Source organism: Lissotriton vulgaris, chromosome 9, assembly GCF_964263255.1.
Source record: "Lissotriton vulgaris chromosome 9, aLisVul1.2, whole genome shotgun sequence".
In the NCBI taxonomy this organism is placed as follows: domain Eukaryota; kingdom Metazoa; phylum Chordata; class Amphibia; order Caudata; family Salamandridae; genus Lissotriton; species Lissotriton vulgaris.
The window spans coordinates 645,969,308-645,987,929 of record NC_141697.1 but is presented as its reverse complement, the minus strand read 5'-3'; the positions used below and the strand labels follow the sequence as shown (position 1 = coordinate 645,987,929).

Below are 18,622 nucleotides of genomic sequence, written 5' to 3'. Positions count from 1 at the left end.
ATGCTAGACAAAGTACGCATGTTGTGTGGTAAAGCCTATGCTACATTGAAACTTTTCAGACAACTTTCCCTGGATTACACAAAATTGCAGACAAACCGTTACCCAGGCTCTGCTTACGAGCAGAGTTGATTATGGCAATACCCAGTATGTAGGCATGGCTGACTATCTTTTCACCAGACTTCATGTGGTTCAGAGCGCTGCCGCCAAACTAATGTTTAATTTGAAAAAATATAGTTAATCATCCCTCTGCCTGAAGGAATTACACTGGCTACCAGTCCGCCAGAGAGCTCGTTTCAAGCTTCTCTGTTTTGCGCATAAAACCCCACATAAAAAAGACCACACTTTCTACAAGATTAGCTACAATTCCACATCTCTTTGCGTAATCTAAGATCATGCCATCAAGCCCTCTCCTCAATTGAGCGCAGTTCCAAGACCAGAATGGGCAACTGGTCGTTCTTCAAATCAGCTGCGGTACTCTTGAACAACCTACCCCTTAACCCTCCCCTGGCAGGCGACTACCTACTGTTTAGGAAAAATTTAAAAACCATCCGTTCCCTAGATACTGACCCTACCAATGTTGAAATTGAATTGCACTAGTCTCTAATCTGTCCTAGCGCCGTGATGTCCCCCGAGATGATTGATGTGCTCTATAAATACTGCTAAATACAAAACAGGCAGATTCCACATGAGTCTCAGGCAGGCCAAGACAAGTCAGGGAGGTGGGTACAAAACTACGGTTTGAGTTTATGGAAGAGACTAGTCCCGGCTGTTTCAGTCAAGGTCCCACTGAGTAATCTTCTGCAGCTGTGGGTTCAAGAATGCCCCCTTGGGAACTCAACATTTATGGTCAGGTGAGGCAATGTGACTCATTCAGGAGGCGTATTTCAGGCATATTTTAAAACTTCTTTCTGCTTGGAGGGAAGCAATTGGTGCTTAGTATGGGTCGGTGGTTGTAGGTGAGGCCCACCAGCACTCTTTTTGGGGACAAGGACTTATTTTTAATCATCAGGCTTTGACCCAGAACAAGCGAGAGAAATACTAAAGCGGGAGACGGAGCAAGAGAAATGAAGGAAAACCGTGACAAGGATAGAAAAACAGGGATGAAAAAGAACCTGGGAGAGTGAGAAAGGGGCAAACGTGTGTGGCGGTGGATGAATGAGGACTCCGGTGGAATTAATATTAGACCGCCTTGGTATTCTGTAACACCGATATTAGGTAGTCAGTGTTGGGCTTCTGAGGGCTGGGCATTCTAGTGCTTCATTTTTGCCGGTGGCATGCTTCTGAGACCTGGGTGATCCATTTTCACCCACCTTATATTGGCATCTTGGTAGTGAGGCAGAGCTGAAATAAAGTTTAGATGCAAGAGTGCAGGGAAACTTTTTACTACAGGAGCTGAACCTGGCAAACACTATTTTTATTGCTTCACAGGAGTGAATATTTTTTTTGTTTCTAGCTCAAACGGTTCAAAAGTTACTAAAGCTGCAGTAAATAAGGTTGCCACAAAGAGCAAGGCCCTTTCAAAAGGTTCACTGGTCGCCTGTCTGTTGCTTTCTGCTATATGTGGGTGTTAAAACGAAGTGCAATCCATCCTCAGACAGTGTTAAAAATGACAAAAGAATTAAGTAATGCTATTACAAAATGTGCTGCATTGCATTATTTGCCTTTTCTTGTTGCATAATTTACTCAACCCTGCTGCATAATTTGTGCATCTACATCCGCCTAATTCCATTGGCCCAAGAGCTGGTATCTGTTGACATTTTTGTAGATCCAGGAATAAAACTCCTAACTCCTATAGTATGCTGGTTGTCATCTCTTCACAATACTGCCCCTTAGTAAACGAGGAAGCGCACAATAAAATTCCTCTTAACTGTAGAACAGATACTACTACTGGTACCTTTGTGAAGATCCATGGCGATGTTTAAAGACAAAGTAGCAGCGCTTGAAAATGGATGTACATGTCCTCTACTGCAAATGTCATGAAAGAATGACTTTTGAAAGTATGCATTCTGCATAATCCAACGTTGCCAACTTTCCTTTGGATGTGAAAGGTATGATCGTTTGCAGAGATGCCATCCCAAATGATTCCGCCAGAACAAACATTGTCAAACCCATTAAATTTATCATATGCCTTTATTTGTTTAAAAAAAAAACAAAAAAATAGGCGTTGTCATTTAAATTGATAATAGCTTAAACTCAATGAATGCAAGACCTATTGCATTGCAAATGCTAGTTTATGTTTGACATTTTGCACGCAAGGGAAGTCCTGCTCTTGCAGACCCATATGGAACACATGAAACTATTGTGTAGTGTAGTAGTTTTGCCCCAGTATTGTGCTCAGACCCCATCGTTGGATGGAAAGCGGTCAAACACGAGTAACAACCAATGACTGACTTTTAACGTTTTGGTAGTCTCGTGGATAACATGTGCCCTGAGTTGATTTATTTAAACTGCAGGTATTTTGATAGCAAGGACACATTGTGTTATCTCAGTCTCCTATATGCTTGGGCGAGTGCTGCCATGGATCCCCACAAGAGTCCTACCAAGAGGCACCATATGGAGGAGCCAACTGTCCAGAAGACATGGAGTTACAGCAGTCATAAGCACAAATTCTCACGGGTGAGAGGGGGGGGGGGTACACAGTGAATAATTTTAATTAGGTGTATCTTTAGCCTTTAAAGCAGTGGATGCACCAGCTTTTGCCAAGAGACACTGGATGAGTTCTCTAGATTAAGATGGAGGAAGTCGAGGGTAGATTGGTCCAGCTTGCTTGAAGAAAGTGCTTCAGCACTTAAGAGAACATTTAGGGTTCCTTGAGGCTTCGCTCCAGGAGAATGACTATTATATTCCTCTCCAGTACTGGTCAGAAGATACACTCTACTGGGGTTGCGAGACCGTTTTCTTCACAGGTTAGGGTAGACATGTTGATGGGTAAGTTTCTTCTCTCAGGATGTATCAGAAAAGGCCTCACTGTGGATACGAAGATAGAATTGCCAGTGAACAGGGCATATTCAGCCTCTAATTTTGCAGTCCGGGCCTCCACATACGCCAATTATTCAATATAGCCATTTATTAAAGGCCTTTTAGAAAATGTCAGAACAGATTGATCAAGGTCTGAAGTTTACCTCCACCTTTTTGATGATCGAGCTGCAAGTCTGGTTTCTGTCGGACTACTTTTGATTCACTGGGGGGCAGAAGCGGCAAGGTCACTTATAGCTGCAAGAAGGCAAATACAGATGGTCTTGTAAGGTAAGCTCTTCTGTACACAGTTGGCGACATGGGTTAAAAGAGAACCTGTAGAGGGTAGGAAATTGATACCTGCAAAGATATCTGCGATAGGGGAATTCCGCACCCAGAAAATGGTCTTTGGGTCATATTTCCAGCCTTAAGCTGTTAATCAGCCCTTTTGTTGATGTGGATGGGCAGTCTCTCCATATGTAGTTCTCGTGTACAGCCTGCAGGAGCTTCAAATTCGCCTCTGCTTGCCCCAAAATCATGACTGTTTGGCGTCACCCGTTAGTAGTGGGAGCAGGTTGATGCTTTTTCAGGACTGTTGGAAGGCGTCCAGTGCAGACCAATTGATTCCGGACAATTGTGCCGCAGGGTTCTCTTCGGGAAGGTCCGGTTCAAAGTCCTCTCCCTTGTGCTGACCTCTGAGCATCTTTACCAAGGTGTCAGCACTTTTGGTTGGGGTGATCAATGGGGATGAATTCGATGCTCCCTTATTTTAACAGATGGTTGATTTTGCTCTTGCTCTTCTGTTTTTAAAGCTTGTCAGAAAGCGGAAGAGATCTACGGGATATTGGAAAATCATTGGGTTTTGATAAAGCTCAAGAAGTCCCATTTGTCACGGGTCAGGATTTTCAGTACATAGAGGTGCGCTTCATAATGGATCAAGGAAAGGTGTTATCGCCCCTGTCCGAAAAGCAAAAACTGGGGGTGTTATGTTTTTTGACTAGTCTGACTGGGATTCTGCTAATCAGGACCCCAGTCACTGTACTTCCCTCTAAATTGACCATGGTAAGTACTGTTGTACATCCACAATTGGCTACTGGTATACCCTTGTATGTACCGAATATATGGTACTGAGGTACCCTGGGGATAGGTGCACCAGGGGTATCCAATGGGCTGGAGCATGTAATGTGCCACCAATGAGACCATTCAAACTGTGATTATAGGCCTGCCATTGCAACCTTTGTGAATTGGTGCGTTTACCTCTCATGACAGATATAGGTTTTAAGTGTAGTGACCTCGGGTAGAAGGAAACATAAGTCACCCCATGGCAGGCCTTTGAGTCCTGAAAGCTGGGTGCTTGGTTAAAATTGTGAGGGTGCCCCTGCATGAGCAGGACACCCCTACAAACCCTGAAGTTGATTCTCCAGACTTTGTGTTTTTTTAATTTATTGCTGTTTCATATAGTGCGAACATTACTCAAAGGTGTCGGAGCGATTTACAAAAGAACCAGTTGCGTTGCATAAGGGAGTTACATAAGAGATATAAACGGGAAACTAATTGCACATGTACAAGTGGAGCGAAAGGAGGGGGAAAAATTACAAATGTACAAGTTGTAAAGTCACTCAAGGAAGAGATACAAACAAACTCTAAAATCACATAGGAATGGTAGTAAGTACAAAGGTCTACTACATATACTAGTGGTTAGAGTTTTATTTATTTATATGGCAAATTCACTCAGGATTACGTTTTAACAGCGATTAGGCTTGGACAATTATAAATTACATATTTACAGAGCAGGAAGTTCTTGCCATCGTTCAGCCAGGTGTTCAGGTCGTGCCACACTCAAGCGTGGTACAAGCAAAGTTCGCTGAATGCGAAAAACTGTATACCGTATGTATAGTTCCTACCCTCAACAGGCACCACAGCTGAGACAGTTGCCCAGGACCATAGGATTCCAGCACCTAGACCAGTAAGGGAAGGAGCAGCGCTCACCGCACTTCACAAAAGCATGCCATCTTAGGGTCAGTTCATACAAGCAATGCTCACCGGAGCGAAGATCATGCTGTATAACAGCGGCAGAAAATTGTACCTTGGGGAAGAGAAGTGAGGAAGCCATGAACATCCGGCAACGGGCACGCAGAATGGAAATTAGGCCCCTATGCGATGCAGCCTGTGCTGTTGTTGTTAGTCAGACAATTAAGTCTAGTGCGGTCAGCAATTTTAATACACATGGTGGACATCAATCATTACAAGTTGTCGAACTACATAGAGGCTGCACCGAACACGGTCATGTTTGGTATCAAACATGCTGGACTCATATCCTAACACCGATTCAAGTGTTGGGACGTATGATCCCATGTACTGGGGAGCTCACTTGTTGTGCCCCCACCCCCCTTTACTCCCAGTAGCAGCCTTTCAAGGTCTGGCGGCAAGCTAGTGCTGCTGCAAACCACAGACCCAATTCTGCCCTCCTGCTGCTGAGCCGAGCTGGGGATGGTAGAACAATAGGTTTCCTGACACAACTTAGTATATTGAACTGGGGTGGGGGCACTTGCCAGTGCCACCAGACTGCTTTGAAGGCATATTTGGTATCCTCCTTGCATTCTCCAGTTTAGGGGAGCCCTTGGATCCTGCTCTAATGCGAAACTGGACAAAGGACACTGGAGTGTACTACCCTCTATCCAGCCCCTCCTTTGAAAGGGACCTATGAGCCGTTCCAACCCTTTCCCTAGGGTAAATTAAGGGCTTACTTGTTAGATTTGTTGTGGGATCAGATACAAGCCTGAAACCACGTCACTCTTCAATCGTCTGGATACTCTGACTTTTCCTTCAACAGAGACTGCCTCAAGGAAGACTCCTGCTGGTCTCGCTGTTTTACACGTTTTTTGTCATCTGTGCTTCAGCCAGGATCTTTAACAGACCTGTGGGCATCAAGGACATCCGAAGTAATCCCCCTGCATCTGCAGGCACTGCAACACATCTGGCCAGTCTGCTGCTCCTGGCGTCCCACGAGAGGCTCAGCAACACAGGTGGTGGTTCTGCAACTCCCTCGAGGCCTGACCTATCCTCTCTGCAACTTTGAAACCAGTTCCGCCCATCTGAACCGCTGGGACCAAACCCCTGTGCACCGTGTCGACTTGCTGTGGCCATGACTTGTTAGCTCTGCACTCTAGAGATCTTCGGGCTACAAGAAGCTCCAGCATTCCTTCCTGTCAAGTACAGTTCCTCACTGCATCCTCTGGACCGCGGGCCTTTCTTGGTGAGCTTCCGAGATCCTCTAGTGGCTCCTGTGCCTCCGGCCTGTGGATCTTCTTGATGGTCGTATTTTGCTTCAGTTGGCTCCCCTGTGTGCTCGGGCCTCCTTTGACTCCCCTGCTTGTGGCAAGTCTCTAGGCCCTTGCCAGTCCCAACGTTGCCCCTTCTTCACTTTCCTCGTCAGTTGCAGCTGCCATGGCTGTTGGTGTTCCCGCCAGACACTGACCCCCTAGTTCTCGACTTCAGACGTGGGACAGCTTGTGCACGGCTCCAAATCTTCCTCTGCGTCACCTGGTCCTCACAGTCCTCTGCGTCACCTGGTCCTCACAGCTGCAGCAACAAGGTCAGTCAAAACACCTCTGAACCGTCTGACATTGAGCATTGCTCTTCTGTTCCTTCTGGTTGCCTCAGTGGCATAGACTCTGTCCCCACTGCTTACAGGTTCTTCGCATTGAGAAGCCACCCTGGGATTCCACTGTTTTCCCCAGCTGCATCTTTCCTGAAGACCTCTATTGTGGTCTACAGCGGTTTCACGTCCCTTCACACCTACCTATGCACTTTGCTTCGCTGGTGTAGGTATTCTGGTTCCTGGGTTATCGACAGGTGGGGTGACTCTCCATCCTTCGGTCTTCCACTGGGTTTCTTCAGATTCTTCAGGACCCACTGGGAAGGGTCCTTATCCAAAACTGCAATTGCGACTTCCTTGTTTACTTCTGTTGGACACGCAGCAGTGTTTAAACTCTGCACACAGCCTCCGCGGGCTTCCTGTGGACTTACTTGAAGGGTTTCTTATGCCCCCAGCTCCTGAGTCTCCTGGTCCAAGTCCCTACTTTGGTCGCAGTTCGCATTTCACTTATTTAGAATATGGTTTGGTCTCTCCCTGGAGACCAGTGTATTTTGTGCATACCATACCTATTTGCAAGTGAAGTATTATTGTGCATTTGTATTTATATCTCCGGGTAAGAGATATCAATGTGTCAGTGAGTGTTGTGTAATAGACATATTTTTTTATATATACATACTGGTTCATTTTTTTTTTTTTACCTACATTACACAAACAACCTGGTTAAACCAGCTGCCTAACACTCCAAGATAAGCCTGAAGGCTACCACTTTGAGAACTTTCACAAGGTTATTAAAGACCACTAAAATCACCATAAGTGCTGCCTGGGGTAGTGCAAGGCACTTCACTTTAAGTTTGCACCATATACTAAGCCAGCCTCCTACATTTTCCCAGTAGCTAACCCAGACCAGTAAACCTTTCCATAAGATAATAGGGAGTTGGAATGCCAGAAGTGGATTTTTATGTATCCCAGGAGACTGTTCTTAGGTGTTGGTTCTGCACGCGTTTTCTTTGTATAGAGGTTTGGAGAATGAATGACCTGTTCTTTCTGTGGCCCAAGGTGCTCCTTTTTTACTTCCTCAGCCGCAAGGGTGCTACAGAACGCGTAGGAGGACCATACTGAAATGCTTCTTGTGATGCCATGTTGGAACTGTCTGCTATGGTTTCCTTTTCAGCTGTTCAGGCACACAGGATGATTCCATTGGCGCACTATCCTCAGAAGGGTAGTCCTCTTCCTCGGGCGTCCTTGACACCTGCCCCCTTTCAGCTGTGGGTATGGCACTCCATAGGACAAATTTGAGCAACATGGGATGTTCCTCCGAATTATCTGTCTTTTGGGATAGATTCCACTGGCGGAAGCAGTCGCTGCTTCAGAGGCTGAGTGGGCAGTGATGATGGATTTCAAGAGCCTACAGCCAAAATATATTGCTGTCTTGACGACAATGTTGTTGAGGATCTTGCTTTCTTTTTCTCTTTTCCCCCAGTTCGAACCCCCCGCCCCTTGGGATTCTAATATTGGAAGCACTTCAGGAAACTCCATTTGAGTCGGAGTTCTGGGGGCTTGAGATTTTTCCTGAAAGGTATTCATTTTAGTGACAATTTTTTTTTGGGGGGGGTGGGGATGAGCTCAAGTAGTCCTGGTAAGCTCACAGCCATTCTTTAAAAAAAATTCTGACAAAATAATTTTGAGGCCGCCTAATTCTTTTATATCCAAAATACTTTCTCTTTTTCATTGTTGGAGTAACATGTACTACCAGTTTGTGCCGCTTCCTTACCCACAAGGAGGAATTATCACACCCCATTGGTGTATGAAGAATGTTTAGGATTTATCCTGAGGGAAATGAACCTTTTTAGTAAGGTTCACTTTTTCTAAGTTACATTTGGTTTTTCGAGGAGGGATGTTGACACCCAAAGTTTTACCAAAGAAACACAAGAGGGACCCTGAGAAACTAGTTCTAGGGGAACATCCAAAACCAGGGAAAATGCAAAAAGAGCACATGTACGGATTCCCCTGCAGAATTAAGTAAATGGGCAGTAGCTCCAAGCGTAAAACATATCACCCACAGAACAGTTCAAATCCGTTATTTATTTATCATCTTTGCTTTTTACATTGAGCAAATGGTTTAAGTTAGCCCTTTAAAAATGTTATGAAAGTCAAGTGTAATCCATGCCAACTCAAGTCCAGGTGAGGTCAGTGAGGCGGTTGACTGCTTCTTTGCAAGTGGGCTTTGACTTCTGATATTTGCAATGCTACCAGGTGGTCTATACCCTATACTGTTAAGACATCATAGACTGCAGGTGAGGTGGAGGGAATGCATAATCCTCTTTTTGTTTTGCGGTTCTAGATGCAGATTTGTAATCATGATTACGTGACTAAAAAAGTAATTCAGAAGTAGATTTTTCTTAAAAGGAAGGGGTGAAGCCGAACAGCTGTCATTAGCTCACTGTTCGGGTTGAGACAAGGAGATAATGACGATTACCCATAAATGACCAGGTCAGTAGTTCCCTTCCATCATAGTATGGGTGCACTTAAAAGCAACCTATATCCACGACATATCCTCTGAGAGGACATTTTTGTCTGCTTCTCATTTGAGGTGGTATATTCCTTTTTCCAACTCTTGAACACTGTAAAGTTTGGGGTGTACAATTTCTATGTTATCTCCTTCAGCCTCTGTGTTTTAGAACAAGGACGACAACCTATGTAGCAGACTTCCATAAAAGAGACCTTTTATAAGCAGTCCATCTAAATGAAAATCACTTAACTGTGGTTATTCTGAAAATCTGACTACCTTGGCCTACGATGGGCCCTCTTGCTTCAGATCACTTTCACATGACTTATGGTTTGTTTTTAAGTAAAAAAAATGGTCAAGGGAATAGTTCGTCACGAACTTGAAATCTTAAATATACTTTTTTTTTTTTTTTTTTTTTGCAGGCTTCCGGAGTAACTGTATCGGATGATGTCATCAAAGTGTTTAATGAAATGAAAGTTAGAAAATGCGCTTCACAAGAAGATATCAAGAAGAGAAAGAAGGCTGTTGTGTTTCGCCTGAGTGATGACAAAAAAAACATAATCATTGAAGAAGGAAAAGAGATATTGGTTGGTGATGAGGTGGAAGATGTGTACAAGTGCTTTATCGAAATGCTTCCAAAAGACGATTGCCGCTATGCGCTTTACGATGCTACATATGAGACCAAGGAAACGAGGAAGGAGGACCTAGTCTTCCTCTTCTGGTAAGCCAGTTTATTTGTTAAGCCACAGCTGCAGTGAGAAATATTAGTGCACCGCTTGTACTAAATGTTTAAAGAAATATGCTATGAAAGGCAAATTCTACAGCGCGTTCTGTGGCCTGTTTTCTGTTGCAGCACCGAACAATCAATTGGGAAACCAATACAGGGTTCTTCAAAAAGAGGAGACTAGATAACCATTTGTAGGAAAAGAACGAAATGTTGGCTCAAGTACTAGTTATTAACTCTTACAGGGTAAAAGTGGATAAAACAAAAAGGCTCCAGAGAAACGCTCTAGCGGGTACACGCTTTGTAGTCTGCACACAGTCGTTTTAAAACTTGTCTTCGGTTTTAACCTCGTTACCCATTTTTACTCTGTAGGGCTTCTTTAGAACATATTTTCAGTAAGAACCAATCCTGCTAATTAAACTTGTACGTTTCACGTTTATTGTGAACACGTTTCACTAGGGGGAGCACTTCAGGATTTATGAATTCCGATCTTAAAATGTGATAGTCTTAGTCTATTCTGAATCTTTCTAAACCCAGAGTGCCCACTTGAAGTGATTTGGGCTCTGACCAGTGTCTGCGATGTAAACATGACTTTGCATACATCATATAAATGAAGCCCCACCCCCCCAACATGGGGAATCCTTTCCATCCTGCTTTGCTCGCTGCTGCAGACAAAAATCCTGCCAAGTATTCTGTTCGTTTCAAAACAACCACACAATTGAGGTGGCCCTGTTTAAACTGTGGCGAAGTGTGGCTCACTGGTTAGAGGAGGCAGACCTGGAAGCAGAGGTCATCCCGGGACCATGGTTCAATTCCCGGGACCATGGTTCAATTCCCGGCTCGGCAGGTCTTGAGTCCTAAAATGTCCACGGACTCGACAATTCTCGCTCCGGTGCCTACTCGATTCACGGGTTCACACTCTGCGACTCTGGGCAATAGCTTGCTTAATCTCCACAACTGCCCCTCGTGGTGGGATGCCTGGCTTTCACCTTGTGGATACCCTGCCGGGGTTCTCACAGGGGAATACCAGGACGGCTTCCCTAAGCAAGTGCTTAGATACCGGGTCGGTGATTTGCGCAATATAAATAAATTTACATTTACAAACTAGTATTACCTATTCGATCAGCAAAAGGTATATTCATCATGCTGAGGCCCTCCCAGAAAGGCTATTACATGGAACATGCACTTAGTGGGGCTGCTGAAGCAAATGGAGGCATCAGTCACCCTGCAAACATTGCGAACACGTTCTGATACCGGTTCCTTTTATTTTGAATCCATTGTATAGACTTTAAACCTGAGACCTATTTTGAATTCCTATTTATTGAAACCATCTGACTTCAACAACCAGTCCTCCTTCATAATCATGGGTGTTTGGAAGTTGCCTTTACTGGTGGCATTGTTATAAAAAAAGACATGAGGACCCGTTAAGCGTAGTTTATGTAAGCTTGTATTGCACAGTGTGAGAGTGGTTGTTTAGAGAGGGGGGGGAAAAAAGTCTGATCAGTGATCTTGTAGTTACGTGAAATGGATCTCAGCTAAACTAGGAAGTCACCAGGCACATACACCACAACAGAAGCACATTTTCTTTACCTGAAATTTTGGACCTTTTGTGAACGAGGGTTGCCACCATCCTTCCAGAAGTTAGCTAGACTTGCTCAATCATAGTATTTAGGAGGCGTGACAGTCCCCAGGACATGGTGTTAGGACTTTTTTGCCAAGCAGGTCTTAGCCGCCATTTAGAAATTTCCAGAGAAAGTTGCTCCGTTAAAAAAAAAAAAAAAAAAAAAAATTCCTCTGTTAAAAAACGGATATTAATGATCCCGGGACAGGATCGACCAACTTGATAGAAGGTTCCAGCATTGGGTTAATATAATTTAGAAGTGAGCGGATCTCTTCCATGGCCACTCTTAATTGGCTCCTGATAAAAGAATGTATCCTGTTCAAATCTCTGCTTCATACATAAAGCAGTTTACACTCCCAGTCTTTCTCCACTAATGCAGCTTTTTCTGTAGTATAGTCCAAACGTTGAGTTCTACTGGCAAATTTCTTGAAGATGAAAGGTTTAATCGGAAAACTTGGTGTGCATGATTTCTCTGTGAGGAAAAAATCAGTGATCTTATGAGTTACACTAAACATGGAATGCGATATCAGAGGGAAAGGGGAGCTTCTAGAGTCTCCACAAATGGAGGCGTACATACGTTTCCGCGGTAGGAGTTCCACTGGCTCCAATTTTATTCCATTTCCTGGGTCTACCCCGCGCCACATATACCGTATTCTCTCTAAACATACACCAGTCCATGTTCTCCTTCCATGCCAATACCGTGGGTGGCCGCTGGGAACCCCACAACTGCACAATGTCTCTTAGCAATCATATTCCCAAGGGTCGCCCACTGCGTCTGCGCCACATTAGTCATTCGGCTCCCAGACATTCAACAGGCGGCGCCTGGCTTCGGGCAACAATGCCACTCCCGTGACCCTTTCCATCACCGCATGCACACGATTCCTAAACACCACTACCTCCGGACACTCCCAAATTATATGGAGGAAGGTTCCGACCAGTTCACAACCACGCTTACATAACCCATCCAAGGAATAATCCATACGAATCAAGCGCGGGCCAGTAACCTATATATGATGTAGGATTTTGAGCTGAACGAGTGGGAGACTGGCTGGAATCGCGACCTCCTTAGGCGAGGCTAATGCCGACTGCCAGTCCTCATCATCCAACTCTAAACCGTCACTGGTCCAAACCTCCCAGAGTCGCACCAGCAAATCCGACCGATTATTAATCAATTTCTTATATATCAAAGAAAGTGCTGTCTGGCACATAGCCGCCAAGCACCCGATCTTCGAGTGGGGAGGATTCGGGGATGTCAATACCCTCAGGAAAGACCAAACTCACTGCGTGGTGAATCTGTGCGTAACGAAATAATTCCCTGTCACTCAGCTCATACTCTGCCTTCAATGCCTCGAAGGTCTTGATTTTACCTTTGATCCAAAGATCACTCACCCTACTAATACCAATCATATCCCATTTTTCAAATCCTTTCGTCCTCCACAGGCACCCCAGTCTCTCAGATGCATACAGCGGAGTCGCCCGGGTCAGTCGATCCCTCCATCCCGTTGCCACATTCGCATCATGCCACACTCGTACCGCAATCTTGGTGGGTCCCGATAATTCCCGTCCCGCTGCTTTGGAATAAAGCACCCTATTGTAGTCCCCGCCCGGTAACAAATATTTATCCATCTCAAATGCAGGATTAGAGGCTGGCGCATACGTTCCATGATTAATCGCTCCCAGCTGAGACCCAGTAATATCACCTGATATCCGGAAGTGCTATACCTCCGTCATACCAGGGAAGTGTGAGCTTGGCGAGGGCAATACGCGGGCGTCCATCCCATATCAATCGTCTCTGCAGATTCTCTACCTCTCCAAAGTAACTCGCCGGAATAACCTCAAATGTATTCTGGAGCGCATATAAAAATCGCGGTAAGGACATCATTTTAAAAAGAGCTGCACGCCCAAGTGGTGAAAGTGGTAGCCTGCGCCAGCCCACCACGTCAAGTTTTAACCTCTGGAGAGGAGGGAGCATGTTATGATCATAGCGAGCCACAGGATCCAAAAATATAAAAATCCCCAAGCACTAAAATCCCGTCTGCGAGACCTGGATGGGACACCCGCGTGGCAAAAAGGGCGCATCACCCGAAAGCACATACACACAGGACTTCGTCCAATTGATTACAAGGCCAGAGTTCCTTCCAAACGAGGTGAGCACATCAAACAAAACATTCAACAATTTTCGAGGGGACGTAAGATACAACAAAATATCGTCTGCGTTGAGCGATATGTGATTTTCGAATTCCGGGGTCCACTGAATACCCTTCATCGAAGGCTCCCATCGCAACTAGGCGGCCAGAGGCTCCAGGGCCAGAGCGAAAAGTGGGGACAACAGACAGCCCTGCCGCGTGCCCCTCCCGAGGACAAGCAGTTTAGACACTCGACCATTCACTACCACCTGCGCCAACGGCTCCTCATACAAAAGTTTCACCCAGCCAATGAAACCGGGACCAAAACCAAATTTCGCGAGAGCGACCCAGAGATATGGCCATTCCAACATATCAAAGGCCATCGTAGCGTCCAAGGAAGCCAAAATGGCCGGCTCACGTAGAAACGCCGCCCTCGCGAGAACAACGTGCAAGCGACTCTGGTTAAGTGCTGTATTGCGGTGTGGGATGAAACCGGACTGATCCGGGTGGATCAAGTCACTAATTACTTTTATCAAGAGGTTTGCCAGCAACTTAGCAAGAATCTTTGGTTCGGCGTTTAAAAGCGAAATGGACCTGTAGGACGCGCAGCGATCCCTTGGTTTCCCCTCCTTGTGAATTACCACAATGGTAGTAAGACGCTGATCACGAGGAAGGAAGCCAATGTCTTGCGACTCCAGAAACCTATCACGGAGATACTGCGCCATTTTGTCAGGACGCAACTTGTAGAGCTCAATGGGAAGACCATTAGGGTCCATAGCTATGCCCGAACGCACTGACCGAATAGCAATGGCCACCTCGTACGCTGAGAGTGCAGTGTCCATTAGGTCCCTATCTGCTTCCGATAGGCAAGGCAATGCAATGTCACGCAGCAACAGATGAGTCTTCCTCCGGTCTATCAGACTGGGGAATACACCGTTCGGAAATGTTTCGCGAAACCCTCCCGGATCAGTCCCACACACCATCAAGTTTCTCAATCACAGGAACCACACAACTCTCCCTCTCCTTTCTATCCGGCCAAGCAATCGGTTTCCCTGCCTTATCTCCCACATCAGTCTGCCCTGTTCTCTGCTCATGACTTTTGCGGCATCTGTCACCAGGGCTCTGTAATCCAGTTGTTTGAGGCTGAGGGAATGAAGCTTATTACGAGTCACACCCAGTTCCAAATCCCTTTCTAGCTCAGCTATTTCTGTCTCCAGAGAGACCACCTCCTCAGTTTCACTTTTCTTGGCACCAGCGATTAACGACAATGCCTGTCCACGGATGACAGTCTTGAATGCCTCCCACAGTGGTACAGAAGAGGACACGAACCCCTCATGCTCAGCAAAGTATTGATCCAGGGACTTAATCAACTCCACTCAGCGCAGGTCTTGGGGTTGCGAAGATAACCGGGATTAATCTGGGCGACCCGTCCCTCGTTACTCATATTAGTGTCCATCTGGAGCCACAGTGGGGAGTGATCTGATCTGCCCGGGCCAAATGTCTCCTCTCCCTGACGGAGGAGGCCTGTGCTGCCGGCATCAAAACATAGTCTAGTCTAGAGAGACTGCCGTGGGCCCCACAGTGGAAGGTGTATTGTACCTGTTCCGGATGCATCAACCTCCAACAATCTACCAAACCCAGTGTCTCCAAAAACCCACTCAACCAAGATTGCGCCTAGTAAGATCTCTGGGGGGGTAGCGATCTACATTGCCAGAGACAACCGAGTTGGCGGAGATTTCACCAGGACACCCTCCGGAAGCCCCAACACCACACACCCAAGATCAGCAAAAGTCTAGGTCTGTAGACCAGGTGGGACATATACAATCAATCAATCAAGGCAGTTATATAGCGCACTACTCACCCAGAGGGTCTCGAGGCACATGGGGAGGGGGGTCCGCTACTGCTCGAACAACCAGGTCTTGAGCTGCTTCCTGAAGGCGAGGTGGTCCTGGGTCAGGCGGAGGTGGGTCGGGAGGGAGTTCCAAGTCTTGGCAGCGAGGTAGGAGAAGGACCTTCCCCCTGTGGTGGCTCTTCGGATGCGGGGGACTGCGGCGAGGGCTTGGCCGGTCGATCGAAGCTGGCGTTTGGGTGCGTAGAAGTTGAGGCGGCTGTTTAGGTATCCTGGGCCTTGGTTGTGTAGGGCTTTGTGTGCGTGGGTGAGGAGACGGAAGGTGATTCTCTTGTTGGCCGGGAGCCAGTGCAGGTCTCAGGTGTCCGGAGATGTGGTTGCGACGGGGGATGTCCAGGATGAGTCGTGCTGAGGCGTTTTGGATCCGCTGGAGCCTCTTCTGGAGTTTGGCGGTGGTTCCGGCGTAGAGGGAGTTGCCGTAGTCCAGGCGGCTGGTGACGAGGGCCTGGGTGACCGTCTTCCTGGTCTCGGTGGGTATCCACCGGAAGATCTTTCGTAGCATGCGCAGGATGTTGAAGCACGTCGAGGAGACGGCCTTGACTTGTCTGGTCATGGAGAGGGAGGAGTCCAGGATGACGCCCAGGTTGCGTGCGTGGTCTGTCGGTTTGGGTGCGCTGCATAGGGCGGGGGGCCACCAGGAGTCGTCCCAGGCGGAGGGTGAAGATCCCAGAATGAGGACTTCCGTCTTGTCCGAGTTCAGTTTCAGGCGGCTGTTCTTCATCCATTCGGCTACCTCTTTCATCCCTTAGTGAAGGTTGACTCTGGCGGTGGCGGGGTCGTTGGTGAGGGAGAGGATCAGCTGTGTGTCTTCGGCGTAGGAGATGATGTTGATGTTGAGGTTGTGCTGGCGTGTGATGGCTGTGAGGGGGCTCATGTAGACGTTGAAGAGGGTAGGGCTGAGCGAGGAGCCTTGAGAAACGCCGCAGATGACTTCGGTGGCTTCTGATCTGAAAGGGGGGAGGCGGACTCTGTGTCTTTCCGGCAAGGAAGGAGATGATCCACTCCAGTGCCTTCTGGATTCCGACATTGTTGAGGCGCTGTACTAGGGTACGGTGGCAGACAGTGTCGAAGGCCGCGGAGAGGTCTAGGAGGATGAGGGCCGTTGTCGAGCAGGGTTCGGATGTCATCGGTGGCTGCGATCAGGGCGGTCTCGGTGGTGTGGTTGGCCCGGAAGCCAGACTGCGAAAGGTCGAGGGATCCGTTCGTCTCGAAGAAAGGCGGCTAGCTGCTTGTTGAGTCTTCTCGGTGACTTTTGCAGGAAACTGGAGCAGCGAGATGGGGCGGTAGTTCTTGAGGTCGGTGGGGTCGGCTGATGGTTTCTTTAAGTAGAGCGCTGAGGTCGGCGTGCTTCCAGCTCTCCGGGAAGGTAGCGGTGTTGAAGGAGGTGTTGATGTCCCGCAGGTAGGGTGCGATGACCGTGTCGGCCTTGTTGAAGATGTGGTGAGGGCAGGGGTCGGTCGGAGATCCGGAGTGGATGGAGTTCATCGTGCGGACGGTGTCTTCGGTGCTGATCGGGGTCCAGGCGCGGAGGGTGGTGGTGGGGGCGCTGGTTCGGTCGTGGCGTGCGTCGGTTGAGTGCTGAAGCTGTTGTGTATGTCCGCGATCTTGTTGTGGAAGTAGGAGGCGAGGGAGTTGCAGAGGTCTTGCGAAGGGGTGATGTCGTTGTTTCCGGCATTGGGGTTGGAGAGCTCTTTAACGATGTTGAAGAGTTCCTTGCTGTTTTGTGCGTTGTTGTCCAAGCGTTCCTTGAATGCAGTTTTCTTTGTGGCGTGGATCAGTTGGTGGTGTTTTCGGGTGGCAAGCTTGAGGGCAGTCATGTTGTCCGGTGTTGGGTCTTTGCGCCAGGCTTTCTCGAGGGCTCTGCAGTTCTTCCTGGAGCTCTTGAGTTCGTCGGTGAACCATGGGGCTTTCTTGCTGCCGGGTCTGCTAGGCGGGGTCCTCAGAGGGGCGAGGTCGTCTGCGCAGTCGCTGATCCAGAAATTAGCGATACAGCCCTCCCCTCCCATCTCCCGGTGAGAGCGGCATAGTGCCCCCTATCATCAAGGATCATGTCGTCTATTTCCAGAGGAAGGGAGGTCTTGACTAGGATGCCCACGCTCGGAGAACCAGAAGTGAACCCAGAGTGTACAGCGAGACGATATCCTCGCCGATTCATGGCATGACAAGTGTTTCCAATCCAGTGCGTCTCCTGCAACAACACAACATCGGGGAACAGGCGTCGCAATAGCTGTATCACTACTCCCCGCTTTATCCTATCTCCCAATCCATTAACATTCCAACACAGTAGTTTCAACCCACTACCCCCCCATCCCGGAAATACATGCAGAATCCACCCCATAGCGAACACAGTACCAGGATCCAAAAAGAAAACAATACGTTGCCTTGAGAAGAAATAAAACGCACCCAAACTCTCCCCTCCACCCCCCAACTTGACCTCATTACAATACCCTCCACCCCTGCGTTAGACACAAAAGCCGCCCTAACTTGCAGTATGCCTGTCGCCCTACCATTAAACTAGTCTACAAAAAGAAACCCGGAGGAGGAAAGTCCCACTCCCCCCGCTACCCTTGGGTATGCAACAGTAAATCACATTAGTATCAAAGTAATCAAACCCAGCTGTGTGGTATGCTAATTGTTCGGAAGTCGGGAACCACCTTGTCACTCTTGCTCCGGCACGCCACCCTCTGCTCCACCCGGGCGTTCCGTTCGGTCGCTCCGCTTTGGTAATGTCTATCCAGTCACTCACTCTCTCGGGACGATCAAAGAAAAACGTCCGGTCCTCATATTGGACACTGAGCCTGGTTGGAAATAGCATCGCGTATTTCAATTCCATGTCTCTCAAATGTCGCTTCACCCCCTGGAACCCTATCCTTTGCCTCTGGACGAACTGGGTGAAGTCCGGGTAGAAGCTCACCGCTGGGTTTTCCAACTTCACGGAGCCGCCCACCTTGATGCCTGCAGGATAGCGTCTGTCTCTGAAGTTGAACATTTTGGCGATGATCAGCCTCGGAGGGGCACCCGGCTTTGGTTTACCACCCGGCACTCGGTGCGCACGCTCCACAGCAAAGAATTTACTTAGTCCTGCGGGGGCGAGGTGATTTAGGATGAGGTCCTCCACGAGGAGATCTGTAGCAGGATTTTCCGAGTTTTCAGGGACCCCGATAATGCGTACATTATTGAGTC

At 47.6% G+C, this 18,622-nt stretch overlaps 1 protein-coding gene across 1 annotated transcript in view; it reads left to right on the top strand.

Moving 5' to 3' along the window:
* The window catches only part of LOC147692030 (cofilin-1-like), an 80,584-nt gene that overhangs the window by 10,700 nt on the left and 51,262 nt on the right, over positions 1-18,622 (top strand). Inside the window, exon 2 of the mRNA XM_086938327.1 lies at positions 9,482-9,780. Within this exon, the coding sequence (XP_086794453.1) occupies positions 9,482-9,780 (299 nt within the window). The remainder of the gene's footprint in view (positions 1-9,481; positions 9,781-18,622) is intronic.